The 26,986-nt window shown below is 35.8% G+C and overlaps 2 protein-coding genes across 3 annotated transcripts in view; one reads left to right on the top strand and one right to left on the bottom strand.

Annotated features, from left to right (window-relative positions):
• The window catches only part of LOC140515547 (charged multivesicular body protein 1B2), a 28,612-nt gene extending 27,760 nt beyond the window's left edge, over nt 1–852 (bottom strand). Inside the window, exon 1 of the mRNA XM_072626311.1 lies at nt 521–852. Coding sequence (XP_072482412.1) covers nt 521–536 — 16 coding nt within the window. The 5' untranslated portion in view covers nt 537–852. The remainder of the gene's footprint in view (nt 1–520) is intronic.
• The window catches only part of TENT5D (terminal nucleotidyltransferase 5D), an 85,107-nt gene that overhangs the window by 2,353 nt on the left and 55,768 nt on the right, over nt 1–26,986 (top strand). Inside the window, exons 1-2 of one of the 2 annotated variants that reach the window (XM_072626308.1) lie at nt 1,049–1,268; nt 5,788–5,860. The gene's annotated coding sequence lies outside the window, so the exon portion shown is untranslated. Of the gene's footprint in view, nt 1–1,048; nt 1,269–5,787; nt 5,861–26,986 lie in introns of those variants that run through there. The other variant, XM_072626307.1, reaches the window with a different exon arrangement.

Consider the following 26,986-nt stretch of genomic DNA (forward strand, 5'->3'; position numbering starts at 1 on the left):
AGCATTCTTGGCTTTACTGCCAAGCACAAACAAGGAAGGGGGATGGTGGTGGCAGGGAGGTCAGTTCCCAAGCTACAGATCGGCTGGCCCCGCATTCCCAAAGCACACCCCAACCCCGAGTCCTTGGAAGTTTCTTCCCCCCCCCCCCCCCCCGGCAACCATCTGATAAACGAGAGGAGACGCTGTAGCCAGCTGGACCAGAGCCCGGAGTCGGAGCCCAGGGGGGAGGGGGGTATGGGGCCGCGACTCAGTTCGAGTTTGTTCGCTCTCCCTCTCTCCGTCCGTCCTTGCCTGCCTACCTAGCTACCTGCGCCACGGCACAGAGGAAGCCAGGGGCGGCTGGTCCGGGAGAAGGCACCCAGGGGGCGCCGGTGCCGACTCCCAGTCAGTGCGGCCCCCTACTGGGCCCCCCTCCCAGCAACCCCGCCCTACCACACCCAGCTCGGCTTCCTAGGCCTCACTAGCAGAGCCTTCTCCCTTTCCTCCCCCTGGCCCCCGCCAGCTCCAAAGGAAAGGATACTTTCCATGTTCGACATGGTCCGGCCGTTTCTCCCGGAGGTGCCGGTGGGTAGCTCGGAGGCACTGGAGCTGCGCGGGCCGAAGGCTGCAAGTCACCGGAGCTCCCGCGCTTCCTCTCGCACGGAACTCGGAACTGACTGCGCCTCTCGTCGGTTTCGGGAACCCACTTCCGGCTTTGCTGCCGCGCGGGGTGGCGGGTGGAGGCGTCAGGCGCCTGAGGGGCGGGGCTTAGGCGTTCCATCCGTCCCTGCCCGCCCCACCCCCGCCAGCTGGGCGGCTCAGGGAGCTAGGCAGGGAGCTAGCGACAGGGAAGCTTGGAGAGACCAGTAGGTGCGCACAGATCGACCACTAGGGGCGCCCGCGCGCTCCTGCCCCAGGAGCCTCGCGCCCTTCTCCCTCCCTCACTCCTCGTGTCACGTGTCTCATGTAGCGTGCCTCATGTCGCGTGCCTCGTACCTCGTGTCACGTGCCTCGTGCACGTGCCTTTCCCGCCTTCACAGTTCCCTCTAGCCCCGCCCTCTTCCGCAGGCGCTCTTCCCCCTCGGGTGGGACGGTCGCCTCAGCAGTTACTCCGCGTCCCTCCAGACGGTTGGTAACAATTTTCCGTTCCGTCGCCTTCTACCTTCCCTAAATCCTCCACACTTTTTGGTGTGGCCCCCTTTCCCCACCCCCCCACCCCCAGATTTATTTGGCAGCCTTCGTTCATCCTCCGTTCCCTCAGTACCAAAAAGCCGTTCGGAAGGAGAAAGGTAGAGTTGGGGCATTTTGTGTACTTTTTCTTATGTTGACTTAAAATAAAGGCTGGTGGGGACTAGAGGTGGGTCTTCAGGTAAAGTTTGGGGCAGCTAAACCATCCCCAGTGGGGTACAAGCGTAACTGGGAAGGGCCTGGCCCAGTTCTCTTCAGGAGGGCCTCTTCGGCTTTAATGGCGGCGGCGGCAGCCGTTGGGCCGCGACGGGGGGGGGGGGGGGGGGGGGGGGGGGTGCGCGTGGCGCGTCACACAGTTGCGGCCTCCGACCACCAGATCGAGTAACGGTCCAAATGAGTTGAAAAATCCTCTGCCAATTAAATGTTGCTTTTTAGTCATTTTTTCAGTCAAGTTCGACTTTTTGTGGCCCCATTTGGGGGTTTTCTGGGTAGAGATAGTGGAGCGGTTTGCCACTTCCATGTCCAACGATCTAACCATACTGATGCCCCAAAAAGACGGGAGGCAGATTCTGAGGATTTGTATCAGAGATCCTCTATCATTTCTTAGGAAACTGTTCCAATATAGGAAAATTGGAAAGGGTCCTCTTGGTCAACTGTAAAGTGACCATTAAAAACAAAGCTGAGGTAAAGGTTGTCTGCCTATCAGGACCGAGGTTCACAAGAGATGAAATTTTGATTAGTAGACTGGGCAGGACAATAGATATAAGGCACTTTCCTGTCTCTGTTGATGACTGCCAGCGGAACATTGGGCAAATCACCTAACTTGTCTGGGTCTTTACTTCATCTCTCAAATGAGGCGATGGAACAGAGTGACATAGAAAATTTGACTTTAACTTGAAATTTACCCCCCGTCTTGGGATCAGAAATGTCGGCTCCTAAATTGCCATAGAAGGAAAGTCTGTGGAAGTATTACTTTGAAAATAATTTTATGTTCTCATGAAGTTGTGTCCTCAGACAATTTGGCTTGATTTTTTTCACTTTTAATGTCATTTTAGCAGAATATTTCAGCATGTGTTGAAATTTATTTCCCCATATTTAAATCTATTTAGATAAACTTCATGTTTGCTTTGTTGATAGACCAGTTTGAAAATTGATTGTATTAATTGTTTGTGTTAATGCTTTCTGGACTAAGTACGAGCCCTTAATGCTTCAAAGGTAAACCTTATTGACCATAATTGTTATAACAAATGCATTCCTGGAAGAACTTATATGCATGAAGCTGTTATGTAATATTCTTAGCATCTCTAGTCCTACTTCATACATTTCTGTGCTAAAATATTTATTTTTACAATAATACAGTTAAACTCAACTTGGCAGATTGACCAGGATAGCTATTACTTCTGTACTTCTGACTTAGAGGAACAATTTTTTTTCTGTTTCGGAGACACCATTTTGACATTAAGATAAAAATAAAAATCAGTCTTTCTAAGATTCTCAGCATAGCAAAACTCATGATAAATTGACATATAAGAAGGAAAGAAATGCTAGATTACTATATTTTTTTCCTAAGATTTTGGAACCTAAGTTCCCATAAGTTAGGTTGGTGAAATGCTTTTAGAATACACACCCAGAAGGGAAGGATTTCATAATAATATAAATATATTGATAATGTTGAAGATTTGAATCAGTTATATTTGGAACTCATTTATGCTTTTGCTTTATCACTTGTAAAACAGAAAATGTCAGTTCAATGGATTAATTTGCCTTCTGTTATTGATATTTTTAACTTAAGCAAAAGGGAAATAGAAGTAGCATTTCTATGTCATCACTTTCAGTGACATTTATTAAGATGACTTAAAAGTTGGTTGAGGGCTGGCTGACCTAATTTTGGTTGTTAAAGTAGCATGTTTTTCTTCAATTTCTAATTTCAGAAAAGTAGATTACAGGTTTAGTTAAGTTTTAATGTCAAAAGTTTAAATGATGCAGCATATTAAAGAAAGGTTTTGAAAGTAACTTTCAAGAATGTTCTTGGTTTACATTACCAGTAAATACACTAATGATCAGTTTGATTCATTGAAACTTTATCTTGGCATTTTGAGTATACATGAAACCTTCAATTTGCTTTATACAATTTAAGTAGAGCAGAAACCTCAGAGATCATCTAGGCCAACCCTTTCGGTTTACATGAAGAAAGTAATGCTTTAGGAGCTCAACAACTTGACCAAATTAGCATAGTTGGTAAACTGAGAGCTGGGATTAGAATCCATGTCTTTTAATTCCAAGTCCATTTTACTTTCTACTATATCACAGAACTAATAAAGATTAACTATATTAATCTAAATGTATATTTTAAAATATATTTAAACTTTTTTCTTTTTCTTTTCTTTTTCTTTTTTTTTAGCATTAGGAACATCCATTTCTTTGTTATATGTGGTTGTTAAATCTCTGTTGTACTTCAGTCTTTGGCAGATTTACATGAACACATACATATGTGCACACATCCTCTCCTAAATATGCAGCTTCCTTTATCCTATCCTTAGAAGAGGGTGATAATGATTCAAGATAGGTTCACTATCTTAATTTATCTTCTGTCATTGTTAATGCTGAATCTAAAGGTTTAGCAAAAGTAGTGTCTATCACAGAGCCACGTACAGAGGAAGTTAGATGATGCAGGTATAGTTATTTTTTCTATGGTTATGCAAATACAAAATTCTTCAAAGAATCCCAGTTATATTACCTATTTCCTGTGTGACATTGGACAAGTCACTTCCTCTCTATGGGCCTCAGTTTTCTCCTCTGTAAAATTAGGTATATTCTTAGGTCCTTTTTAGCTATAGCTCTGTGACTCTAATGTGGGCTCTTTTCTTACATCCACTGTAAGGTGTTAAAAACGTGGTAATCCTAAATTGATGGTGAAGAAAAACAAAAGTAGGAAATTGAGATTAGAGTAGTACTAGACTATTTCCTCATCCCCTTGCCCCCCAGTATTTTCAGCTGCACTGCTGTTCTTTTTTTGGTGCTGGCTCGAATTTTGGTCACAAGTTTATAGAAACAGCTGGAAGGGACTTCAGAAGGCCATCTACTCCAGTCCTCTCATTTTAAAGATGAGAAATCTGAGGCCCAGGGAGGTTAAGTGACTTGTCCAAGGTCACACAGATAGCAAGCATCAGAAAAGGGGGTTTTAACCTGCAGCTTCTAACTCCAGAACCAATGCTCTTTCCACCCTCATTGGTATGGGGGTAGAGGGAAGGGGAAGAAAAGTAAACAGGATCTTAAAGGAATAATGCCAATATAGTAGGTTGGCAGAAGTATTTAGGAGCCCCCCAAAATGTGACTAGAGAGAAAGATTATCAAGAGATGGCTAGAAATCATTCAGGAAACTAGATGAGGAAAAAATTGGAATCTTTGAAAATCTTGCAAAGATATAGCTGAAGATTTTTATTGTTCATTGTAATAGAGAGGTCACTCCCAGAATTTAGGGGAAGGGCAACATCAAGGTGATTTATTAAAACAAGGACAAAAAGATTGCTAGTTTCAATTGACCTTTTATTTGGGTTTTGGCTGGCAAAGCCAGGAGTCAGAAAGTTCATTTAAACACAAGAGAAATGAATTTAAATAGTCATATGTATGACCTGCATAGTCCTCACCATAATTAGAGAGAAGAAACACAGAAAAAGGAAAAAGAATGAGACCTGACACTAGAATTAAACAGGATTTCTCATTATTAATATGAGAAAAAAATAGAAAAAGGGAGAAATTCTGGGTTAAGAGTAGTAATAAACTTCACAGATTTATGATTTTAAAATGAATATAAACTGCTTATTTTAAATTGAAAATAAGCTAAATTCTTTTAAATATGTAAATTCATAAAATAAAGTGGCATTAGAGAATTAAGTGTGATGTGCAGCACAAAGAAAATATCTGGAGGAGTCTCTTATATACTTTTAATAGAGAATCTAGGAATTTGATTTTCCCTCTGCTGGGCAACCTGTTAAAAAACTTGAATAATCAAATTGAAATTATATTTTTCTATTGTCAGTACAGCTTGACTATTTCTTATTAAATGATATGATGAACAAAAATGATCAAGTATTTTCTGTTAGAAGGTATATCTTCACACTTGAAAATCCTTTAAAATTATTTTTGGAACACACACACACACACACACATATAATGAGAGATAGTGTGACACATTCAATAAAGTGCTAAATCTGTAGTTGGGAACACTTTAAATTTAAATTCAAATTCTCTCTCTCTCTCTCTCTCTCTCTCTCTCTCTCTCTTTCTCTCTCTCTCTCTCTCTCTCTCTCTCTCTCTCTCTCTCTCTCTCTCTCTCCCTCCCTCCCTCCCTCCCTCCCTCCCTCTCCCTCCCCCTCTCTCCCCCTCTCTCTCCCCCTCCCTCCCTCTCTCCCTCCCTCTCCCTCTCTCCCTCACTCCCTCTTTCCCTCTCTCCCCCCACTCCCTTCTCTGACCAGAGGCAAGTCACCTAACTTCTCTGAGCCTCAAGCAACACTCTTAAGACTTATTTCTCTTTATACTATGGTATGTAAAGATTTTTCTGTACAGGAATATTTGCTCAGAAAGAAACTCATTTACAATTAACTTTTTCCTTTCCTTTAGTATTTTAAGGTCCTCAAGCTGTGTGAAGAAGGTGTGGGTGAAGAACAATTTACGTTTGGAGGGAAGCGACAAGGTAAAAATCTTGTTTTAATGGAGAAATTTCATCATTCTACACTTCTAAAATTCCCGTTGTTTTTTGACCCCAAGACAAACTCAATGTCAAAGTGCTGTGTAGATTTTTTTTCAAAGTCTTGGTAGTGACTTTTCATCTAGATTCTTAAGGTAAAGACTTTTCCAAGTTATATTCATGAGTCCAGTTACCTAGGTGTTTGGCCAGAGAAAAATCTGACATGATTTTTATACAGTTCACAAATCCCTTAAATTTTAGGACATACACCCTGTGATTTGTAAGTGTTTATTCTTAAGTAACTAATAAGTAGCTCACATTTTTTTAAATTTTTGGACACAGTCATATAATATTAACTTCATTTTGAACTAAAACAGAGTGGGCTTGGGACTCTGGTCCCAAGAATAAAATCCTAGCTTTTATTAATTTTAAAAATTCTTTTACCACTGTCTTTTGTTTTTCACATTACAATTATTTCCTAATGTACCCCCCCTCCTTTGTAACAAAGCAAACAAGTTATACTGAAAGAGAGATTGCCTCTGATATAAGATCTCCTACTTGTAGTTCATCATCTTCTCTTCTGAGGGGTGAAAAGTATGTCCTCTCCAAGAGTAATCATTAATTTAACGTGACTAGCTATCTTTTGAGATTGTTTTCTTAGTTATTGAGGGATTTAGTATGTTATTCACTTGGCCTTTCCCCCCACCCATATCAGTTCATATAACTGAACCCTAACCTATTTTTTCTGAATTTTTCTCTTTTGTTTTCCCTACTGTGTAATGCTGTTCCCTTTTACATCCATATGCTATAATTTTTTTTTCAACTATTCCCCAATTGAGGGACATCCACTTTCCTTGTAGTTTTTTATCACCAGAAAAAAATACTGCTATGAAAATTTTGGAATATATGGAACCTTTCTATCATTGAGTTTCTTGGGGATCGATGCCTAGAAGTGGTTTCACTGAGTCAAAGAGTATGAACAGTTTAATGACTTTTCTCGCACAATATCACATTGATTTCCAGAATGGTTGAGATAATTTGCAGCTCCGCCAAAAGTGAAATATACTTTGTCATAGCTCCTCCAACATAAAACCTGTCTTTTATCATCTTTGCCAGTTTAATGTGTGTGAAGTAAAGCCTCATAGTTCTTTAAATTTGAATTTCTCTTATTAGTGATTTGGATAATTTTTTTTTCCTTTTGCACACTGTTCATATCCTTTACTTACTTTTCTGTCCAGGAATAATTCTTTATTTTATAGAGGGTGTTCCAAAAGATTTAGTGAAGTTTTAACCTATTACAGTTTAGTATTTATGTCAATTTCTTCTATATCTTGGATGTAAAATTTTTATTACAAATGTTTAATCTAAAAAGTTTTTTCTACTTAACAGCTTCTTTACAATTTTACATATTTGATATCATCAATTTTGTCCTTTGTGATTACTAACCCTTCTTTGGGTTTGCTTATAAAAGGTACTTTCTTCTTCCTCAAAGTATTTTTTAGGATGTGACTTTTAAAAAAAGTTTAGGTTGTTTACCTGTAAGATGCTAGTCTAAACTTATTTTCTGCAAAAAATGCTTTCCAGTTTCCCCAGAATTTCTTGTTAAATAGAGAAACTTTCCTGTAGTCTTTTGTGTACTTGGGCTTGTTGAACACGGAGCTATTGTTGTTCACTTCCGTTTAGATTTTTCTTGTCACTTTCTTCTACTGATCTACTTTTTCTCACTTTCAAAGAAAGAACACTGTAATAAATCGTTTTGAGGATTTTTGGTTTATAATGTAGGTGGAAACCAGATAAAATTTGGCACTCTTATTTCCTTAATTCCTTTTTTCATTATTTGTATAAGATTGTAGAACTTTCATTTCTCCAAATGAATTTTGTTATTTTCTCTAGTTCTACAAATGACTGTCTTGCAGTTATGATTGGTATAGTGCTAAATCTGCACGTTAATTTAGGCTCTATTGATATTTTTATTGTATTATATGTAGCCCAAACATGAACCTGGAATAACTCTTCAATGATTGAATTTTCATTTATTTTTTAATGAGTGTTTTGTACTTTTATTTCTATAAGACCTAAGTGTATGGTAGGCTAAATCCTAGATGTTTTATGAATTGTAGAGTTGTTTTGAATGGAATTTCTCTTTTTAGAATTTCCTACTGCTTTTTACTCAATTATGGTGATGATGTTTGTGGATTTTGTATCCTGCTACTTCACTGAAGCTGTTAATTGTTTCAGTTAATTTCTTCCATAATTCTTGGTATTTTCTAAGTAAGCAATGCTGTCATCTAAAAATAAGCATATTTTGCCTTCTTTCTGTCACTGTTTATAACTTGAATTTCTTCTCTTATTATTGTTATAACCAGCATTTCTGATACTACATCAACTAATATTGGAGGACATCTTTGCTTGGTCATTGTACTTACTGGGAAAACTTCCAAGGTTTCTTCATCGCAATTAATGCTAGCTCTTGGTTTTAGATTTATACTTTGATCCTATTAAAGGAGGACCCTTCCATTCTTATTCATGAATATTGTATTTTGTTGAAGGCTTTTTCTGCACTTGTTGATATAATGATCTATTTTTGTTCAGATGATTACTTATGCTAATTACTTTCCTAATGTTGTCTTTATATCCCTAGTACAAATGCAGCTTGACCAGAATGAATAATTTTTTTGGTTTATTGCTGTGTCTTTGCTAATATTTGAGGATAACTAAATGATGAAGTAGATAGAGCACTGGGCCTGAAGTTAAGAAGACCTGTGTTCCAATCCAAAGTTAGATGGGTACTAGCTGAGTAACCTTGGGCAGTTCACTTAACTGCTGTCTGCCTCAGTTTCTGTAAAATGGAGAGAATAATCGCATCTACTTCCCAGGGTTGTTGTCAGGATAAAATGAGATAATATTTAGAAAGCACATTTTATATAACTTCTAGCTATTACTATTTAACACTTTTGCATCAACCAATATTTGTTAGTGAAATTGGCCTATAACTAACATCTTTCTCTGTTTTATCTCACTCTGATTTGAGAATCAGTACCATATTTTCCTCTTAAATGGATTTTCGTCCAATATCTTCTTTATCAGTCATTGGGAACAATTTTTATAGCATAGATATTTTTCTTTAAATTTCATAGAATTCGCCTGTAAATATATGTTAACCACATTACTCCCCTCCCATCCCTTTTGATAGTTTGTTTATGGCATCCTCTATTTTTCTTTCTGAGATTTGGCCAAGATTTATTTCTTATTTTGTTAATTTTGTTCCTTTTTTAGGTATCTATCCATTCCCTTTGAATTCTCAGCTTTTCTAATGTTTAATTGTGGATAGTAATTTCTGGTAATTCTCTTTATTTCCTTTCCAATTTTGTTGTGAATTTACTTTGTTTATTTTTTATCTTGATAATTTGATTGTCCACTTAAAAAATAAACAAGTTTGTAGTTAATTGATTTTCTTAGTGTTTAAAAACAAACTCAAATTTATAATTTCTATTTCTTTTCCATTTTTAATTTTATCTATTTCTCCTCTAATTTTCAAGATTTTAACTTTTGGACTTTATTTCGGGATTGTTAATTTCTTGATTTAGTAAAGTACATGCTCTGTTCAGTAATCTCTTCTATTTTTGTTAATACATCTTTTAAGATATATATTTTGTGTTCTTTTACAGAATCTTATAAATTGTGGTATATTGTCTTGTCATTCTTCAATATAGTTTTTTTATTTATGATTTTTTAACACTCATTAGGAAATCATCACTTAGGTCTATATATTTTCCTTATGTTTCTTATATCAATTATATGGACTATTTGTGTCTGACCTATGACAGAGACTTCTGAGCTCATGTTAGTCTGATTAGCCAAAGCTGGAACACTTGACCCCAATATAGTGATGTCATTTTGTTCCTCTTTGAGAACAAAGGATAACAACTATTATAACAATTACTTGGCTTCTTTATAAATAATATGTTTAATATTTCTTCTTTTTCACATTTATTTATAATTTCTTTAGGTACTTAGTACAAGGTACTGTGTGAAACTGACAAATAGGTGTATCCTTGAATATTCCCATTCAGAAGTAGTTACAAGCCTTTGAAATCTGATTTTTCTAAGTCTGTTCACCTTGATGTTTTTCTTGTTTATCTTTTTGTTAAAGGGGGATATTAAAGTTTCCTACAAATGTACTGCTGTCAATGTTTTTTTATAATTTTTTTAGCTTAGCCTTTAATGATTTAGATACTTTACCAGGGTACTTATGTGAATTTTCTCTATTTAATCTTTACTGGCATTTTCCATTTTTAATGTTGCTTTCTCTGAAATCATGATTGCAATTCTTGCTTTTTTGGAATCATTCCAAGTACAGTAGATTTTGTTCCAGCCTTAGATTTTTGCTCTGTGTCTCTTATATTTTAATTGTGTTTCCTATTTGTAGTAAATTGTTGGATTTTGTTCTTATCTATTTTGTCATTCTCTTTCATCTTATCGACAAGTTTAACCGATTCATATTTAAAATTATAATTGTTAAATTTGTGTTTTTCTCCATTTAATTCTTGTAAAGAAAATTTTGAAAAAATATTTCTGTTAATACCTGAGTTTTCCTTCTGCCATATTAGGCAAGACTCATCTTTTCTATATTAGTGTGACAAGAGACTGTATATTATTGGATTCTTCCCACAGTCAAATTGAGGAGTATATGAGCATAGATACATAGATGAGAGGAAACATCAGACTTAGTAAATGTATTGAAAAAAAAGATTTTATGTTTGATTTACCTAAGGGCTAGGTCATGACATTTTGTTACCTGTTCTCATCAGCTTTCAATCTCACATTTTTTTAGACCATTGTCCAAATATGGTAATTAACTATTGCTCAGCTCTAGACTGAAATACATTTAAAAGTTATTAAAAACTCCTGTTTATTCATGTTCTAAAATGGATCTTAGATGGTATAAGAACTCTGTAGGAAAATTCATATAATGTCTAATTTAACATAAAATTAGAGAAGAGTACGTAAAAGTAAATAAAAATGTTGACAAAACTTTAATGATAAAATAAGCAAGAAAACAATTAATAAAAATATTAATTGAGGAGCTTCAGTAAGTCAGTCCTTTAAGTACTCATTCCTAAATGACAGAAACCCACCACATTGGTATTATCAGACTCCTTAGCCCTTCGTGGAACTTTTCATCTAGATAATCTTATTGCTTCCTGGATCAAAAATAAAATGCTCTGTTAAGCCTTCAAACCTCTCCTACCTTTCCAGTCTTCTTAACATCTTATTCTCCACTACCTAGTTTTTGAATCAGTGACACTGACCTCCTGGCTGTTCCATGAAAAAGAAAGTCCATTTCTTGGTTCTGGGCATTTTCTCTGGCTGTCTGCCATGCCTGAAACATGCACACTCTCCCCTTGATTCTACTGACCTTCCTGGCTTCCTTTAAGTCTTAACTGAAATCCCATCTTCTACAGGAAGCCTTCCCCAACTCCTCTTAATCCCAGTGCCTTCCCTTTGTTGATATATGTCCGATATATCTTGTATATAACTTGCATCATAAACATTTATTTGCATGTTGTCTACCCCATTAGATCATGAACTCTTTCTGTATCTCTACTATTGCACAATCCCTGACACATAGTAGGCACTTAATAAATGCTAGTGATTGATTATCACCACTTTGACCATAACATGTCTCAAGTTCTTTATCTACCTGTAAAATAACTTAAAATTTACTTAATAAACTCTTCCACTTAGCATCTTCCACCAGACCCTAAGCCTCTTGGTTGCCTGTGAAACATGAGAAAGTGTTGCTATAGTGACTGATTTTAGCTGACCATCAAGTTCTGTGTAAGGTCTTAGGCTAGTAATTAATCAGAACCAGAAATTAGTTATTTATCATAGATTAGTAGACAGAAAAAACCCTGTTTTCCTCCTCCCCTTCTGAGAACTGAGAATTTCTCAATTGTTTGGAAAAAGAAATATTTCAAAGGGCCCTAATGCTCTTCTAGTACTTCTCATCACTTTGCCAACGTTATTTAACTGAACTGTTGTTGAATAGAGATAAGTCACAAAACTTAGCCCTAATTTTTTCCTCCTGAAGAAAATTATATATAGGGTTAAGTAACTCTTCCCAAGACTATATAGCAAGTTGATCCTGGCCTTTCTAGTTTTTATTCCAAGGTAATGTTGTGAATTTATATAGAAAGAATGATCTTTGGGGTAAAAAAAATAAAACAACAATTTAATAATTCTCCCTGACTATCTTAGTAGAACTTTTAATCTTTCAAAAAAGGTATGATTTGTGGATCTTGATTTTTCACATTTTCATTATATTATTTCTTTGAAATTTCTTCTGTTTTTGGTAAACTATAATTTATCCCTCCCTCACTCAAAACAAAGTCAAGTGTAAGTCATGTCATCATTTCTCTGATGTCATGGTCTTCTTCGAGAATGAAGGATGAACACAACATAATAATTTATCTAATAGATCTTTCTTACTGTTCCTTTTGCCTTGCTTCTAAGGTCTTCCTTCTAAAACTTACAAACATTCACACACCATTCTTGTGGCCCTTCTTTTTAAGTTAGTCACAACCGAGGAGACTTTAAGGTCAAGCTCATTCTGTATTTATAGTTTCCGCAACAGTTAGAATGCTATATCACTAACATAAAAATATGAGACAGAGAGAGAGAGAGAATATGAATGTATGGTATTGTAGAAAGAAGGCCAGCCTTAGAGTCAGCACCAGTTCAAGTACTGCCTCTGATACATACTGGTTGTGTAACCATTAGCAAGTCACTTCTTGCCAGTACTTATTGGCAAGCAACTCTGTAAGATTGTAAATTTTAGGCAAATTCCTGACTTGCAGCTGTGAAGAGAAATTATACACTATCAGAGCTCCACCTACCAATGAAATAACAGAAACAGATTATCTATTTACCTATATGTATACATAGTTGTTTGCAGGTTGTCTTCCCCATTAGGCTGTGAGCTCCTTAAGAGTGGATTGTCTTTTGCCTCTCTTTGTATCCCCAGTGCTTAGCACAGTGTCTGGACTGTAGTAGGCATTTGACAAATATTTGCTAGCTATCTATTTATCTACCTATCCATGTATCTGTCTATCTAGATTAGGAGCTATATGTATTACATACTGAGACTCTTGGAAGAAAATATTTCCTAACCATTATACAAAATCACACTATAAACTTGGGGGGGGGGTTGACTTTAGAGGCTATATAGTCAAACTATGCCTAAATAAGAATTACCTTTAAATCATAACTGACAAAAGGTCATGCAGCTTTTGATTAGAGATCTCCAGTGATATTGAAACTCATTACCTCTTGAGGTAGTCCGTTCCACATTCAGAGGGAGTCAGACTAAGGGACCTTGCTGCACCTGTTTCTTAATACCAGAAGTTTAATAACTCATGACAGGGTATTTTCTAGTAATAAGACACCAGTCTGTGTGGTACCAGTTACTGTTGCTTACTCAGGTAGAAGTTAGGCTACTATATAAATTGTTATTTATCTTTTTATAAATAAGGCAACTTACCAACTAATTATGAGCTCCTGGAGTCAAGGGTTGTTGTATATTTAGAATAATAGGATGTTAGAGCTAGAAGCAATTTAGTATAACCTTTTCATTTTACAGAGGCATAAACTGAGAAATTGGAAACTTAAATGACTTTCTGAGGGTCATATAGCTAGTGAGAGAGCCTGGGCTGGAACACCAAACTCTTGACTCGTAGGTCAGTGGTTTTTTTTGTTTTGTTTTGTTTTTTCATTTTCCTATGCTGCTTACAAAACCAAAGAATAAAGTTGTCTTGTAAATGGAGAATGCACCATACCACACTTTACCTGTGTGTATCCAGGTCAGACTAGAGACAGGGAAAGAATAGTACAGAAAGACTGCAAAATTTCCCCTTAATTAAAATGAGAGGCAGGAATCCCAGGTCTCAAACAATGATGGGCAAAGGTTGTGTGTTGGGTGGGAAGAATAATTCTGGTTCATGGTCCTCTAATGCAGATGGCTCAGTATGTCTGGCATTGGTTCTTCAAATTCTCAGTTCAATTTAGAGAGATGCTTCCCTAGCACCTAGCATAACACGTTACATTCTGTATTTATAGGAAGCAGGCATTCAATAATTGTTTTTTTTTTATTTCCCCTTTCCCCTACTACTGCCTATAGAGCTAGTTAGATTGCTGTACTTAACTGAGTTTGCTGTCCCCTCCTTGAACCCAGTCAGATGAGAGTACAACCTCAAACAATACTATCTCCCTCCCCTCTTTCCCTCTACTGTAATATGTTTTTGTGCTTCTTCCTGTGATGTAATTTACCTTTCTCTGCCTCTTCCTTTTCACATCTCCCATTACAATCCCTTCGCACCCTTAAATCATATTTTTATCATCACATCATTTAATTTATACCCACTCTCTCTATGTATATCCTTTTAAAATATCATAATAAGTATACAATTCTCAAGATTAACAAGTATTATCTTCCCTTATAGGGATGTAAACAGTTTGCCCATATTGAATAACAAGTTTTTTTCCCTCAGTTTATCTTTTTATGCCTCTATTGAGACTAATGTTTGAAGATTGGATTTTTTATTGAGCTCTGGCCTTTTTATCAGGAAGGTCTGGAAATCCTTTATTTTATTGAATATCCATCTCCTTGCCTGAAATATTATGCTCGGTTTTACTGCGTAATTGATTCTTGGTTGTAGTCCCAGCTCCTTTGCCTTATGGAATATCATATTCTTTAATTATTTCATGTGTTATTTTATCAAAATTCTTTTTTTGATTGCAGCTTTCAGGTAGTCTGATTATTCTTATGTTTTCTCTTCTTGATCTGTTCTCTAGATCAAGTTGTTTTGCTTATGAGATGTTTCACTTTCTCTTCTATTTTTTCATTCTTTATATTTTGTTTTGTTATTTCTTGGTCGTATAACTTTGCTGGCTTCCCCTTGCCCAATTCTAATTTTCAAGGAGTCATTTTCTTCCTTAAGATTCTGGATCTCCTTGCTGGTTGACTTTCTTTTCATAATCTTCTTGTTTTTCTTGGGTTCTTTTTTTTTTTTTTAACTTTTTCCTCAATCTCTCTCTTTTGATTTTTAAAGTATTTTTTAAGTTCATCTATGAATTATTTTGGGGCAGGTACTCTTTGGGGTAGGAGAAGCTTTTGTATCCTCCTCTGAAGACAAACCCCCAGTCTTCTCTATTACTATAGTAACTTTCTATAGTTGGGTTCTTTTTCCTTTGCCTGCTCATTTTTAATTAATTAATTAATAACAGCTTGTTATTGTAATCACCTCTAGTCCTGGGGTATAGGAGAATGATGTCTCTGGCCTCAGATCCTTTTTCAGTTCTCTCCTCTGGCCTGGAACTAAAACCAAGAATTCTGCCTTCCTGTAAGTACTCACAGCCAGTAGTGTCCCAGCCCCATTGCTTCTGCATTCACCAGTGTGTGTGCTGCTTCTGCAGCTGGTTCTGGTATCCTCTATCAGCTGAGGTTGCCTCAGTCTTCCTCTGCTCAAAGGCTAGACTCTCCACACTGTCTGGGATGTAAAAATTCCTGCAGCTGGGGCAGGAGCTACCACCCAACCCAGCTAGCCCCAGGGCTCACCACTTGCTGTTTCAATGGAGTTAGGCTGAAGGTGTTTATACTTTACAGGGACCAAACCTTGGATCTTCTCTAGTTGTCCCAGGAGAATCATTTTTCTGTCTCAACTCTTATTTATTTTTACCACTCTATGTTTGTCCTGAGGCTGTATTTTGTCTTACTTGTGAAGGAGACCTGGAGTGAGTGCTTGGAATTTTCTGTTCTACTTTGCCATCTTCCCAGAATCCTCTCTGAGGTTATTTTTTTTTCTACAATAAGATGCAGTTTGCTATCTGGGCTTCTCGGTGTTGAGAGGTTAAGGGCTCTATTTGAATCACTGCTGTTGTTCAGTCATTCAGTCATGCCCAACCCTTTGTGAAAATATCACACCAATACTGGCCATGGTGTTTTCTTGGGAAAGATAGTAGAGTGGTTTGCCATTTCCTTCTCCAATGGATTAAGGTAAACTGGTTAAGTGACTTGTCCAGGGCCATATAGCTAGTGTGTCTGAGACCAGATTTAAACTCGGATCTTTCAGGCCCAGTGTGCTGATAGCTGAGTAGCCACTGAGGTACACTGTGAGATTTCCAGGAAAATTATGTTTCACCTAAAGTGAGTCCAAAATTTCTCCTAGCAATATACAGTAAATGAAAAGATCACCAAATGGGAATTGAACTGCAGGTAACTGGAAAATTTGTGAAGGTCTTGAAGAATAGATAATGAAACATTATCTCTGCCATATTCCTCCTGGCAGAGAGGTGGGTGACTACTGGGACAGAATGTTGTGTACATTATCAGATACAGCCCAAGTTATCAAATATTTTTGCCTACTCTTTTATCCAAGGGAGGGTTCAGTCCAGAGAATGAAGAGAGAGTTCCTTTCTCTTACTGCAGGAAGGACAGTGATGTTAACACAAAGCATCAGTTAAATGTATTTTTGAAAAATCTTATTTTGGTACAACTGACTCTGAAAGAGGTGGAGAGGGATCAGAGAGATGGCTGGGAAGTCATCAGTGATGAAGCTGGAGTGGCATTATGGAAGGCCTAAATCCACCTGCTATGAGTTCCAGCCTCCTCCCTCCTCTTCTTTCGTTTTCCCCAGCTCTGAAGCTGTTAAAGCCTTTATGAAGAAGACTGAGGTAAAAGTTGAGAATGAAGGATCCAATAGATCAGAAACTGGGGCAGCCTTTTAGGGGCTCATTTCATTCAGAAACTTCTGTTAGACACAAAGTCAGCTCATAAGTTCACTCCTTGGAGCTTGGAATAGAGGCAGGGGGCTGTGAAATAGGAGATTGATAATGTATCATTGTGTTATTTTTCTTTTATTTCCTTTGTTGATTTTATATTATGAATTTCTCCTTTCTGTTCTCTTGTTTATTGTTCATCTTACCGTTTGAGGCATTTTTCACTTTTTTTGAGGTGTTGGGTGCAGGAGCTAAGTTTTGCTGGAACCTTCACTCATCTGCCTTTCCATAATTCTCACTCCTTCATTTTACAGATGAGATAACATGAGGGTTCTTACTCAAGTATGTGTTGAACTAGATGATATTTGATGGCCTTTCAGGTTTTTAGATTCTATGATTTTATGACATATTCACTGACAGAAAATGCTATTAGATAATTATTTATATTAAGAATTCTATTTTAGTATTGCCTTTGCAATTGATTTTGTCCTAGAGCACTATTTGCTTGTCCATTAAAAGGAATGACAGCTATCAAAGTTGTGGGATATTAAAATAATTTTATAGTGGCTAAATGAGTGGATTTGAAAGATAAGACATTTGGCCTTTTTAATCATAAACTTGTTCATTGCGCCACTTAGGGAAAATTACTCTATTTCTGCAGAAGCATTTTGCTTGTATCTTATCTGTCCTTCTCTATAGCTGTGGTGTCACATTTTACTAAAGATGATTAGCACAAAGACTTTGTAATAAAGTCCCCTGCACTACTAAAGAGCTTAATAGGCAGAAACATAATGAAGAAATAATTATAAACTATGAACAAAATTCAGGGTCTGGGTATTTAAAGTTCTGTTTTCTTTTTCAGTTATTCTTTGAACAAATATTAAAAAATACTACTTTTAAAAATAGTCTATCAGGTGCCAAAAGACTTGGTAGAAGAGTAAAGCAGGACCCAAGCCAGGGTTCAAATCACAAAACGTGGCAGGTTTGGTTTGGAGATTTTTTTTAGATGTTGCAGTTCAGCACTTCAGCAGGTTAGTAAATTCATTCGTATGGGTCCTTTCCGTATTAATGTAGATTGCAACCCTTCCACACCTTAGTAGAAAGTCTTCATGAGTTGTTCTGGCTGAAAAAAAAAATAGCACCTGGTAACCAATATTCTGATGATGAAAATTCTTTGAACTTAGCTAAAGAGGTCCTTGTATGATAGACATTTCTAATGCTAGGTCTTTCCAGTTTGAAAACTTTCCAGCTTGGAAGGATCTCCCCAAGTTTCTGTTCTACTGGCACAGCCTCAGAGAACTCTGGCTCAGCTCAACACAGCATGATGAAGATCAGAGTAGAGATTTGGGTCATTAATATTATTTATTTTGTCCACATTTAAAGAGCCTTATTTTGTTTTTTCTTATTTTAAAATTAGGAACCTAAAAATATTAACTAAAACAAGCACTTCCATATACACAAGAGAGCAGAGAGAATTGTGCATGAAACTGCAAATCTCTTATTTATATCTTGCTTTTGTTTTTAAGTATATAATAAATTTAACATCTTATTCCCAAAGCTATCTTGCTTGTTTTTGATTCCTTATGGTCTTCCTTATATTCTCTTCTTTGCATTTAGAAAAATATGTTTCAGTGACTCCCTTTTCATTCTTTCTTTTTTTTTTGGAGTGTGTGGCCTAGATCCCTTCCCCCTCCTGACCCCCCACCAATTAGAAAAACAAAACAAAACCCTTTCAACAAATGTGCATAGTCAAGCAAAATAAATTCACATTTTGCCTACATCTGAAAATGTTTGTCTCATTCTGCAAATTGAGTCCATCAACTTTCTCTTTCAGGAAGTGAGCATGCCTGGTCCCCTGGAATCCTGATAGTCTCTGCACTGATCAGAGTTCTTAAAGATGTTTGTCTTAAAAATATTGTTGTATAATTTGTTTTCTTAATTTTGCTTACTTGACCCAGCATCCATTCATACATGTCTGTACCAGGTTTCTCTCTGTGCTTGTGATTTCCCATAGGTCACAAAGCAAGTTAGTGGTAGAATTAGGACTGTAACCTGTCTTCTGACTTTGGTTAAACACACTTCCTTCATATCATGCTATGTCCCCTGACTTGTTCCTCACATACTTCCATACATCCCAGATTTCTTGTCATGGAACTTTTTTGTAGAGAGGTCCTCCTCTCTACCATGGGAGATAGCTCTCTCCAGTTGAACTCCTGCCATTTAATTAGAGACACCGAAAGTATCATACCATATTGTATGGCTTTCAGGTTTTTGTTGCCAATGAAAAATCTTTAGATGTATGTTGGATCTTCCCAGAGTAGATTAGGAGATGAATCCACTCTTAAGCCAATTAAAAAGGTAGTAATCTCTTCTTAGCTTTATTTGGGCTGAGAGAATAGTGTGTATTTTAGTTGACAAATCAATGTTAGTATTTTTGTTTGATAGAATGAAACTTAAACATGACATGTAAATATCCTGACTAGCCTTCTGGAATATGGAGTTAAACAGTGTCAAAATTTTTAGTGTTCAGTACTTCAGTGGATCTTTAGTGGAGTTTTCCACTGGTTCAACAATTCTGAAGAACAATTTGGAACTATGCCCAAGCGGCTATGAAACTGTGCATACCCTTTTACCCAACAATACCACTACTATGTCTGTATCCCAAAGAGTTTTTTTTAAAAAAGGGAAAGGGACTATTTGTACAAAAATATTTATAGCAGCTCTTTTTGTGGTGGTAAAGAATTAGAGAGTGAGAGGATGTCCATCAATTGGGGAATGGCAGAACAAGTTGCAGTATATAATTATAAATAGATTTTTACTATTGTGTTTTAAGAAATGATGAGCAGGATGACTAGAGTCATCCTGGAATAAACCTGGATAAAGGATAAACCTGGATAAACCTGGAAAGACTTACATGAACTGATGCAGAATAAAGTGAACAGAACTAGGAAAACATTGCACATAGTAACAACAAGTAAGGATGATTAACTGTGAAAGATTTAGCTACTCTGATCAAGACAGTGATCCATGACCATTCCAAAGGACTCATGATGAAAAATGCTGTCCACTTCCAGAGAAGAAACTGATGGACTCTGACTGCAGAATGAAGCATACCATTTTCCACTTTCTTAAAAAATATACTTCAATAGATCCATGTTCTCACTGATATATATTTTTTCTCCAGTGGTTCAAGCTGTAACCCATCTATGCCTTCTTATAGAGCATGAGTTTTGTCCCTATTCTCCCAAGAAGTTTCTCCAGAGAAGATCCTCCTAGCATGGTAGAAATCACCTTCTATACATTTGTACGTTTTGTGGGTAATAGTATGACAACTGAGCTGTTATCTATTATCCTTCATTGTCACTATGTGACCAACTCACTTCTTTTTACAATAATACATTTTCTGGATACTTTTTTCTGCACCCTCTTGCATGTAGGACATTGTTGACAATATGCTGCAGACTACTTAAAATCTAAGATGCACGTCTCATATGCTCATAGCTTTCATTATTAGACAAAGTAATTTTCTTTGTAAAGAATATGAATATTTTTTGTAAAGATAAAATTTGAGTCTTATTATTAGAAAATTAACAGATAGGAAAACTTCATTGAATTGCTTTACAAGCTAAAATTGGTCATGCTGTATGAGTTTTGCCTTGGCACAGCTGCTATTTAATATAAGTCATATAATTAAAATCTTGAATTTCAAAGGTATTAATAAGTACTAAACCATGACAATTAAAAAAGAAAAGGTTTTAAAGATTCTTATTTAACTTTTTTTTAACTACCTAGACTTCTGCTTTCATATATTCTTGACGGGTTTAGGATAGGTTTGGCTTTTTAAGAAATTAAATATTTTTAAATACCATGACATTTTGATATTACTGACTTTATGATACATGAATTTTTGCTTAAGTAATGATATTAGTTTTGGAAAACAATGAACACAATCCTCAATTTCCTGATGTATTCACACCACAAAACTTTGCAATATAGCATCACAGTCTTGGTTCGATTTTGTGTTTAATCTGGAGCCAAATTTGGTAGCTGCTGGTCACTGAATCTTCAGTACAACTCTAACATTTCATTCTTTCTATTTTTTCCTTGGTCACAACACTGATTTGGGAAAAAAGTATAGTTTTTATTTTAATATATGTCATTTCTTTGATATGTTTTGATTACTCTCTTTTTGCATCTTTTACTTGGTGACCTATATCTACTCATTTTTTTCTCCTTTTATAGGAAAAAAAGCCTAATTGTTGGACATTTGGGAAGAGATGTTGAAATCAATGATTGTTTAGGTGCTATAACACTAAAGCAATTGGATTTTATTATACTAATGTATGTATCCATTGCCTTAAATTCAGTCTTATTTTGTTCTGGATTTGATTCTGGTTGCTGGGGTGGAAATGATGGGAAGTTTAAGGGGAAAATGATTGTTCTATCTTAGAGTTTACGATATAGCAGAAAAAAGCCAAGCATAGTCTGATATTTACGCTATTTTTTTTGTATGACCAGCATTTTTTCATTTTTGCTAATTGACTTTTAAAATTTTTTATTTAAAAAATTATTTATTTTTAACATTCATTTTTTAAAAATTTTGAGTTCTGAATTCTCTGATTTCTAGCCTTCCCCTACCCATTAATAAGATAAGAAATGTGATATCAATTATACATATAAAATTATGCAAAACATATTTCTGTGTTTGTTATTGTATAGTTGATTAGTTGTGTCTGACTCTTTGTGACATCATTTGGGATTTTCTTGGCAAAGATATTGAAGTGCCTTGCCATTTCCTTCTCCAACTCATTTTTACAGTTGAGGAAACTAAGGCAAACAGGGTTAAATGACTTGCTCAGGGTCATACAGCTAGAAGCTGCCTGCGGCCATATTTGAACCCAGGCTCTCCTGACTGCAGGGCTAACACTTTCATCCACTGTGCCACTGCATTTCCTTTTATTTCTTTTTTTTTTTTTTTTGAGTGTGTGGCCTAGATTCTTTCTGCCTCCTCCACCCCCACCCCATGAGAAAAACAATATAAATCCCACTTGGTCATAGTGTATGTATCAACTTTGTGATGCATTGTTGTAATCTCCTTTGCTAGCATGTTATTTAAAATTTTTGCATCAATATTCATTAGGAAAATTGGTCTGTAGTTTTCTTTTTCTGTTTTTGCTTGTTCTGATTTAGGTATCAATACTATATTTGTTTCATAAAAGGAATTTGGTAGGACTCCTTTGCCTATTTTCCCAAATAGTTTATGTAGTATTGTAATTAATTGTTCTTTAAATGTTTGGTAAAATTCACTTGTGAATCCTTCTGGTCTTGGGTTATTCTAGATTTTGGAAGAGCGTATTTCAAAGGGTTCAGAGGAAAGACAGATAGAATACCATTTTCTAAAATTCTTCTGGGGAAGTCAGTCAACAGGTATGGGAAGCTCTCAAAAATCAAATTCCGTAGACACAGAAGTAAACATCTACAATGAGGAGGAAAATGAGTGTTGTACTATGAGTGTCTTTTGAAGACAAAACTCAGCAACCAACTTAAATTCTTAAAAGGTATGTAAAGAAGATGAAAAAGAGTACAGGTAATAGAGGATAAGTAATATAAATATGCCTATAGTCCTGTAAAAATGATGTCAAGAATGCTAAAGCTTAGAGTGATCTTAGTCTGATATAGAAAACTGGAGATGATAAAATGTCTATTTGTTTTAAGCTTTGTTGTAAGTGTAGAAGAAGAGATTAAATTAAAAAGGGATAGGCCTACTGCTCAGGATAGATAGAATGATGATAATAGAGAAAAGGCAGAACTACTTGATTCTTAGTTTGCTTCTGTTTTCTCTGCCAAGGAGAATGACCTTTGCACTGGAAATGACAGACCAAAAATGACTCAGAGGGAATTGACACCCAAGAAAAATGAGGAGATGGTAAAAGACCCCCTTTGATGAATCAGTCACAGGATCACCAATATAGAGCTGGAAGAAACCAGAGAAGTCATGTAGTCAAATGTGTTCATTTTACAGATGAGGAAATTTCAGACCAGAAAGGTTAATGGACTTATCTAAACTCATACAGGTAGCAAGAAACAAGGCTAGGACTTGAATGCACTTGGCCAAGATGAATTAGATTAACTGTGATTGCTGAGCCAATGTCAGTGATATTTAAAAGATGATGGAAAACAAAAGAGCTAATATAGGACTGGAGAAGGTTAAATATTGTCTAAATGTTTTTTAAAGTGAGAGTATGAATCTTCAAAGTATAGACCAGTGAACTTGATTTCAATTCCTGGTAAAATTCTAGAAAGAATTTTATCAAAGAGACAGTTAATGAACTGATACAAAAAGGTAATAAGCAATGGTCACAAAGAGCCAACACAGCTTCAAGAAAAGGTCATGTCAGCCTAATCTTCTTAACAGCTAGCTAACACATTGGATGATAAAATCAGCATCCAAAAAGGTTTTGACAGATTGGAACATTTGGCTGAATATAAAAAAAAATTAATAGGGATAAATGTCAAGACTTCACAAGTTCAAAAAAATGAGCTTCATGTATTTCCATATTAGTCATGTTGTGAAAGAAAGCACAGAACAAAAAAACAAACGTGTTTGTTTGTGAAGTGAAAAAATGAAAAATAATATGCTTTAGTCTGCATTCAAACTCTTATCAGTTCTTTCTCTGGAGATGGATATCATTTTTCATCGTGAGTCCTTTGGAACTGTCATTGATTATTGTATTGCTGAGAATAGTTAAGTCATTTACAGTTGATCATCATACAATATTGCAGTTATTATGTACAGTGTTTTCCTGGTTCTGCTCACTTCACTTTGTATCAGTTCATGTAAGTCCTTCCAGGTTTTTCAGAAATCATCCTGCTCATAATTTTTTAAAAATTTTAACATGAGTCATGCTGCATAGAATTAGAACAAATGAGAGGAACCACAAGAAAGAAAAAACAAAAAAGAGAGCAAATAGTATGCTTTGATCTGCATTCAGATCATCCAGTTTTCTCTGGATGTGTATGGCTTTTTCCATCGTGAGTCTTTTGGAGTTGTCTTAGATCCTTACGTTGCTGAGAAGAGCTAAGTCTATCAAAGTCAGTCATTGCACAATGTGGCTGTTACTGTGTACAATGTCCTCCTGGTTCTGCTCATTTCACTCAGCATCAGTTCATATAAGTCTTTCCAGGTTTTTCTCAAATCTACCTACTCATCATTTCTTATAGCACAATAGTATTCAGATTGCTTAGATCTGAGTTTATTTGTGTGGAAAAAATATTTTGCAATTATGTTTATATAGTTCCTGAGGTAGACTCCCAAGTTTTTTATATTGTTTAGTTATTTTAAATGGAAATCAGACAGTTTTAGAAGAAACTGGGAAGACATTTATGAACTAATGCTGACTGAAATGTGGAGAACTAGAAAAACAACTGCAAAAGACTTTAGAATTCTGATTAATGCAGTGATAAGCCATGAGTCTAAAAGAACGAAGATACAACATGCCATTTACCTCCTAGTAGAGAGACGATGAACTTGAAATGCAGGAAGAGGCATAGCTTTTTAGACATGACCAACACAGGAATTTGTTTTGTTGGAATATATAGGTATGTATTGAGGGATTGTGTGTATGTATGTATGTGTGTGTGTGTGTGTAAAATTTATTAGTAAAAATATACTTATTACTCAAAAAGTAAAAATAATAAACTAAAAAGAAAAAAAATAGATGGTTCTTTGACCTGGTCATTTGGATTACTGAATTTAGTTCTGGGCACAATTTAGGATGGAATTTGATAAGCTAGAGACCACAGGGCTTCATAAACTTTTTCCACTCGTAATCCCTTTAGCACTTCTTAAATTGTAGGTCATGACCCTATGTGGGGAATGGGCTACCTCTGAAGTTAATGGGTTCTTTTTCATTGAAGAGCTTCATTCAGAGAGGCTAGATGATAACTTATCAGTTATGTTGTAGCTGGTCAGTACATGTTAGATTAGAGACCCTTTCCAACAGTAAAATTTTGCGATTATGTGAAACTTATTTTAGAATACTTCTTTTAGAATACTATGGATACTATCAACTTATATATTGTTTTCAGTTTCATATACTACTGATTTTCTTGTATTGTTTCCTGATGTATTATATTCACTTTCTTTTATTTCACTTTGTTTTCCTGAGAAACATGATCCTTAGAATGTCTTTTTAAGCAATAATGATAATAATAGCTAACATTTTTATAGAGCTTATTATGTGCCCAACACTATGCTAAAATGCTTTACATTTATTATCTCATTTGATCCTCACAGCAACCCTTGTATATAGGTGCTATTATTATCTCCATTTTAACAGTGAGAAAACTGAAGCAAATGGAGATTGTGACTTGCCCAGGATCATGCAGCTAGTTAGGGTCTGAAGCCAGTTTTTAACTCAGCTTTTTCTGATTCCAGGTCCAACACTCTATCTACTGTGCCACTTAGCTGTCTCTAAAGCTTCATTCTTTTTCTACATTCAAAATTTTTATTTTTTATTATGGACTTAAAAATTATCAACTAATACAAACATTCCAATTTAGCAAGAATAACAAAAAATTTATGTATGAAATTATGAACCTGTAAACTTCTGATATGTACAGCTTTTTAAAAGTATATTAAATTTAATAAGATAGTAACTTGCTTTGTTTTTGCTTCTGAACTTTTCGTTTTATCAATGCTCATTTTTTGAATCTCTGTTGCTTCCTTCTATGTTCATAGAAGGAAATCTTCGACTCAGAATTAGTAAAGCAAAACAAACCAACACTGGCCATTTCTTAAAATCTATGTCTCGTTCTGCTCCTTTAGTTCAGTCACCTCTGTCAAGAGTGAGGAGACGTGCCTCATTATCAGTTTTCCAAAGTTATGATTGGTCACTGCTTTGATCAGAAATTTCAAGTCTTTTAAAACTGACACTTTTTTCCCCTCAAGATTAGGCACCTTTGCTTGTGTAGCACTTGTGTTCTCCAGTTTTGCTATTATTGGATTCTTTTTCACCTCTGTATTTTTGAGTTCCAAGTCTGCTACTTCTCTTTTTCAGAGCTTCTGCTACTTTAGAGAGTGTCTCCATTTTAAGTTCTAAATTATCTATTATTTTGTTCTTGTTTTGGGTTTCTTCTTAGAGGGATTTGATTTCTCCCCAATCATCATCTTTATTTAATCTTTTCATTATCCATTCTGGAGTTTTTTGCTGTTATTACATTGTCAGTTTCAACCCATAGAATTTATTGACTTCCTTTTTTCATTTTCAAATTTTATTCTTCTTGTTTTATTTTTTCATATAATATACTTTTCTAGATTCCTGATTTTTTCAGTTTTTTTTTATTACACTGCACTAACCATTTTTTTCTCTTGGGCTTCTTGCCAAAATCCTTTATGTTCCAGAGCTTTGTATCAGGTCCCCCAGACCATCGAGTGAATTTAGTGACCTTGGTTTGTTAAGGTGTTTGTGTGGTTCAGTTCAGCTGACCAACATGAAACGTCAGGAGAAGACAGTTGACACTGTTTTTAGCCATATGCAGCTCAGAGTATGAGCCTGGTGAGGTGAGTGCTCTGGCATAGTTAGGTATAGTATGCTAATAACATAGTTTTCTCTTGGTGTCTATTTTTCTCTTTAGCATTTACTTTCTGGAGGAAATGTTTCCTTTCTCCTCTTATCATTTTTATTACTTTATTTGGCACTTTTCTTATTTTTTTGAGGTAGCTGTGGTAGGAGATAGGCTTATGTACATATTCTTGGTCTCTTTCTATTGTTTTGCCATCTTGATGGAAGTCCACAGATGTATACTTTTATTAATGATACTTTACTGTTAACCACATTCTTATAGTAATACCATTGACTGAAAGATGCAAATAATACAAAATACCATTGTTTTTGTTTTTCCTTTTAAGCAAAATATTAAAAAAGCATTTGATTTGGTAGGGCAAAATGCTGCTCTAAAGGGTCCACTCCAACAAGTATCTGCCATATGTATCAGAATTATACAAAATTTCTTGAGAGAACAGAGAGAGATACCTTTGTTCATTGTCCACTTATTAATATGGAGGGATATATAAAAAGGGAAACACTTGTTTGTCAAGGGTGTTCACCACTGTTATAATGGAAGTCTAGTACGGAGTACTTTACAGAATGAAATTACAGTAAGAATTCCCTAAAGACAATGAGTTCCTCCAGATCCTCCTGCTCACAAATGACATTGTACATATTGCATCAAGTCATGAAACACTCTAGAGTCTCCTAAATAAGATCCATAATGATTTATAAAATTTTGACCTTACTGTCCATCCACACAGGAAAAATCAAGTAGATAAAGAATATCTGTTATACAGAACTTTTC

Source organism: Notamacropus eugenii, chromosome X (genome assembly GCF_028372415.1).
Source record: "Notamacropus eugenii isolate mMacEug1 chromosome X, mMacEug1.pri_v2, whole genome shotgun sequence".
Taxonomy (NCBI): Eukaryota; Metazoa; Chordata; class Mammalia; order Diprotodontia; family Macropodidae; genus Notamacropus; species Notamacropus eugenii.